This window comes from Molossus molossus, unplaced genomic scaffold, assembly GCF_014108415.1.
Source record: "Molossus molossus isolate mMolMol1 unplaced genomic scaffold, mMolMol1.p scaffold_m16_p_20, whole genome shotgun sequence".
NCBI lineage: Eukaryota > Metazoa > Chordata > Mammalia > Chiroptera > Molossidae > Molossus > Molossus molossus.
Window position 1 is genome coordinate 7,977,264 of NW_023425356.1, and position 5,425 is coordinate 7,982,688.

The window sequence follows — 5,425 nt, forward strand, 5'->3', positions numbered from 1 at the left end:
GGCCAGGGCAGAAGTCCAGAATATTTGTTAACTAAATAAAGATTAGATAAACACATGAAAAATAATCATGTTTCCCTCAGCCATACAAAAACGCATCTGTGATCCTTGTGTACTCGGCACCAACAGTCTGGAATGTGGAAATGTTTCAGATTCCAGCACAAAGTGCTAGATTTTCAACATAAATGTAAAAAATACAAAGCCCTGGTGTTCCATTGTCCACCAACTGGCATGGAAAAGCCAGGTATATAAATAGCTCTGGTACAATGGGATAAATGAAGAGAAAAAGAGTTATATATAAATTTTATCAGGCCACAGACTGGTTGAAAAAGCTCCAAATGAATGATAACATTTGAGCACTACCTAAAAGGTCAGCGAGAGGACAAAAGAGTCACAGTTCACAGTGCTTCTGAAGAACAGTCAGCTATGGATCTCAATCGTTTGCACTGTAACCTGGAGCAGGACATACATACATAAAACTGAAACACGTTTTTTGAAATAATACCCATCTTTACTCATTTTATGCATTTAATATTTTCTATTCTATTTCTTTCTATTTTTAATGCTGGTGAAATGTACTAAATCCATTTCAAGATCCATTATGTGTTTGAAAAACATGGGGTCTGGGCACTGACTAGATGTGTTGAGCAGATCACCGACCTGCAAACACATGGAACACTCTGCCCCCAGGGCTCCAACTCTCCTCCCATCCAGGGGGTTTGCTGCAGAGTTGCAATGTTAGAGAAGGGCTATGATCTAGATCCCTGTCCTACTTAATACAGCTCAGTGTGGTAGACAAGATGAGTAAAGAAATCCCTTTAGGGCATAATATTTAGGGCTTACCATTATCCTATCTGGAAAGGCTAGGAGTGTTTGCAAATGAAACGATTCTTACATCTGGAAGCATCTATACCTGGAGTTATCTCAGAGTTTACCAGAGTCCAATTGTCATACTGAACCACAAAAAGCCAGTCTCTTCTCCTTCCCTTGTGAATAGCAATTTAATTATTTCCACAACAGTCTTCCCTGAAGAGTAATGAGTACTTTCTTCTGCCAGGCTCCATTCTAGAGCAAGGAACCACAACAGTGAGGAAACAAAAGTCCAAGTCTCTTGGAGCTTTTATTTTACAGAAAACAAATGAACAAATAAATACATTCAGATAACAATAAAGCTATGAATACATAGTGTCTTGGGTTAGAAAGTAGTATTTAAAGTAGCCAGCGAAAGAGCTTCTTAGGATATAATACTTAAGTTGATGGATGAGAAGGAACCACTGAAGTGATATGCTAAGGAGAAAAACAGTTTCCCAGGCCCTGGAAGAGAGTAAGTGAAGACCTGAGACAGGAAAGAGGCCTGATACTAAATAAAGGCCAGTCTCTGTTGAGCCCAGTGAGGAGCTGGGAAAAACAGTATAAGATGAGATGGGAAGTTACTTGAAGTTACGGGATTATTTCAGTAACCGGAAGGGAAAGTTACTGAAGAATGACAGGGTTCAATTTGGGTGTTTACAAGCTCATTCTCCTAACTACACGGAGAACGGATTGGATATGGGGTATGACTAGAAGTTGAGAGATCCCTTAGGAGATTGATGCCCGAGCAACAAAGGAGACGGTTAGACTTGGGTGTTGGTGGAAGAGAAGGAGAAAAGATGACGGCTCAGATATATTGAAGGTAGAACCAACAAACTTATATTCAGAAGTTTCTAAAAAGAGACCACAAGTAAATTGAAAATCGGGTAGAGGAGTGAATAGATTTCAAAGGGAAGGAAACGATTTTGAGAAAGGAAAGAATGGAAGAACAGACTAAGGAACAGCCTAGACGTATTCAAGTGGTCGTCTTTACAAACCGGAACCCCATATCCTGCTCTGGGCCTCTGTTTTCTTAAAACAAGATATTAAACCAGGAAGAAAGGAAGGAACTCCTCTGAGGGTTTTTAGCCTTAAATAGATAAGCTTAGGCACCTGAAAAAAAAAGATAACTTACCCAACGAAAATAATGAAGCAAAATTTAACTAAGATTATTTTAGTGAAAAACAGTGTTTCTCACTCTGGCTACACATTCAACTCCCTGGGGCGCTTTTAAAAAGTATATGCCCCACCCCTCCAACACACCACACACACTGGAGTTCTGATTTAATTAATCTGAAGTGGGACACTGGGCATAGGTGTTTTTTAAAAAACTCCACAGAAAATTGTAATGAGCAGCCAGAATTGAGAGCCCTTAGAAGTACAGTTGGGGATGTCAGGTCAATAAACCTATTCCATTAAGTGACGGATTAACAGCGAGAATGGGGCGACGGAACTTTTTTAAGGAATAGAGACAGGCCCATTGGTTAAACAGACATAGTTCCTGACTACAAGAAAATGATCAATTTTCTTCCGTGTGATTTTTTTAGCAGAGAAAAATGTTACTCTCACCTTCTTAAGAACACAGACGCTCATACCGACATCACACATATTTAAAAATATTTTTTCCTTCTATGATGAACAACAAAGAGGTGAGAGATTAGTAGCTGATGATTGACTGAAAGAGGAAGAGGGGGGGTCCCAACCCTGCCCAGACACAGGAAAAAATAAGGGGTGGCAGTGGAAAGTGGTCAAGGGATGAAGGGTTCCGTTATTACTGCGGGGAGGGAGGTGTGATTGGGGATCAGACTACACGTGGCCATGGGCTTCACTGACCTGAGCCCTTCCAAGATTTAACTCTTGAGTGAACCACAGAATCAACAAGGCAGGACTAAACGCCAAGTAACTATTTCCCTGAAAATTCGACCAGAACCCTAATTCTTGGTGAGCAGTGAAGATTCCTTGTTGCTGCTGGGTGAGTGGGTAACGGAAAACAAGAGCAGTTACATCGCCTGCCCTCCTCAATCAACGAAGTCGCCGTCTCCTTGGAGTCGGGACCAGGGTTTAACATTGCTAGGTGTTGTCTTTGTTCCACTTACACCTGCTTTGCTCCACTCAAACAGAAAAGAAAAACGTGTGGTGCAGCTTCTAAATCTCAGGTCTGGAGGGCTTTGAGTCCCGGCTGCTCAAGGGAGGTGCTAACGTGGGGAGATGCCGCCCAGATGGTTCGCTGGAAGGAAATCTGGGAATTGGGCTTAAAAGACAAAACGTGGGTTGAGTTCTCAGTGGGCGTGTCCACTGCCGAAGGGAGAGGAAGCACAGGAGTGAGGGCCGAGGGAAGCAGGGGGACGTGAGGAATCACAGGCTGGGGCGCCGGGTGGGAAAGGGATCCCGGCACACCCAGGGAGAGAACGCGGCGGAGCGCGGAGGCCGACGGCGGGCACCGGCCCCCAGCCCGCAGGCAGAGGGAGCGCGAGCGCGCACTACAAGTCCCAGCAGCCCCCGCGCCCCGCCGCGCCGCGCCGCCGCGCCTGCCGGGAGTCCGCCCGAGCCGCCAAGATGTCGCAGCCCAAGAAGAGAAAGCTTGAGTCGGGGGGCGGCGGCGCAGGAGAGGAGGGAACTGAAGAGGAAGATGGCTGAGAGCTGGAGGTGGCCCTGCTGAGACCCCCCAGGAGCCAGCAGGAGCTGGACCAGCTGTTCTACCAGAGCTACTGGGACATATCGGTGCAGGAGGAGATGGTTGCGAACCGCGTCCGCACGGATGCCTACCGCCTGGGCATCCTGCCGAACTGGGCAGCGCTGCGGGGCAAGACGGTGCTGGACGTGGGCGCGGGCACCGGCATTCTCAGCATCTTGTGTGTCCAGGCCGGGCCGGCGCGTACGCGGTGGGGGCAGCGCCATCTGGCAACAGGCCCGGGAGGTGGTGCGGCTCGGCGGGCTGGAGGACCGGGTGCACGTCCTGCCGGGCTGGTGGAGTTGCCGGAGCAGGTGGATGTCTTCGTGAGCGAGTGGATGGGCTACGGCCTCCTGCAGAGTCCACGCTGAGCTCCGTGCTTCACCCGCGGACCAAGCGGCTGGAGGAGGGCGGTCTGCTCCCGGCCTCCGCCCAGCTCTTCGTGGGCCCATCAGCGCCCAGATGCTGGAGCCGCGCCTGGGCTTCTGGAACCAGGAGAAACAGCTCTGTGGTGTAGACATGAGCTGCCTGGGGGCTTCGCCTCGCGCTGCATCGTGGGCCCCTGGGGAATCTGGTGCAGGACCTGTCCGGGAGGACGTGCGCCCGGCGCAGTGCTTTGCTCGGCTGGACCTGGCCCGCGGCCGCAGCAGGAGCTGGAGGCGGGGCGGGCGGACGCTGCCTCCTCAGCTGCTAGGGCTCGGCCCCTGCAGGCTTCCCATCTGGTTCCAGGTGAGCTTCCCCGGAGGGACTCGGGGAAACCCTGGTGCTGTCCACCTCGCCTTTTCACCCGGTCACGCACTGGAAGCAAGCTCTCCTCTACCTGAAGGAGCCCCGTGCAAGTGGAGCAAGATACAGACATTTCCGGAGAGAGAAGCTGCTACCCTCCCGGGACAGCCACCGCCTCCTGCACGTGCAGCTGTGCTACAAAGTGGGCGACCAGGAGGAAAAGACCAAAGACTTTGCCATGGAGGACTGAGCGGCACCTGTTCTCCCTGCTGCCTCCTGAGGCTGCCAGACCTGCATGGTTGAGGCGAGGGGGTGCCGCAGGAGAAAGGGAAATCCCACCTGCCAAGTAGGGGGCATTATCTTCTGTCTGCCTTTTCCCTCATGGCCCCTGGGGAGGGAGAGTGACTTCCCTTTCCCTTGGAGGAGATTCTTCTGGCACCATTTATTTTCAAAATGACCCTGATGCTCCTAAGATGGAAACAGAGTGTTTGTTAATAGGCTTTTAAGCCTCAAAATTACGTGGTACCAAGCACTTGTATTTCTATTTTTTGTTTGTTTCACGGAAAAAAACAAAACAAAACAACATGGAATAAAATGTCAGCTTATGAAGGTTCCATGCACAGCCCTGAAACGTCACACCTTATCTAACTAAACCTGAAGCCAGGGAGAAGGGCAAAGAGTTTATAGTCAGACTCCATAAATTTCCAGTATGACTTTAATGTCTCTCCAGAGCCATATTCTTTAATTCTCTGAATTCCCTCCCTTCCTAATGGCCTCTAGGCCACAGTAATTTGTCCTTGTTTTTTGAATAAACTTTACTACTGGCCAATGAGGGAAGAGAATGAGGAAGCAGTTTAACCCTGTTTTCTTTACACTTACTACTTCCATAGAGTGCTAAAGTTGCTGAACACATCATTAAGTAAAATAGACTTTATATGTAATTGTACAGCCTCCCTAAGAAATTGAGAAAAAGACCTGAAAGGGAAGTAGTGTAGAATTTTTATTCTTGCCTTGAGTATTAAGATTTAACCAAGAAACTGTTTCCTGTATGTTCCATAATATGTTTTTGTGTAATTTTATGAAACAGACTGCGAGAGGACGTTTCAGAACCTGAGTCAGGGCTTATTCATCACCATGGGCAAATTATTTAAGCTCACTAAGTTAAAATATATATATATATTT

The 5,425-nt window shown here is 48.1% G+C and overlaps 1 protein-coding gene across 1 annotated transcript; it reads left to right on the forward strand.

The window, feature by feature from the left end:
• Positions 1-3,399: 3,399 nt before the first annotated feature.
• On the forward strand, positions 3,400-4,546 carry PRMT6 (protein arginine methyltransferase 6). The gene is given in 11 exon segments (XM_036273444.1): positions 3,400-3,713; positions 3,715-3,809; positions 3,812-3,871; positions 3,874-3,960; positions 3,963-4,046; positions 4,049-4,087; positions 4,090-4,230; positions 4,233-4,278; positions 4,280-4,346; positions 4,348-4,384; positions 4,387-4,546. Coding segments are annotated over 11 exon segments (1,074 nt in total). The 5' UTR covers positions 3,400-3,402; the 3' UTR covers positions 4,494-4,546.
• Positions 4,547-5,425: the final 879 nt, after the last annotated feature.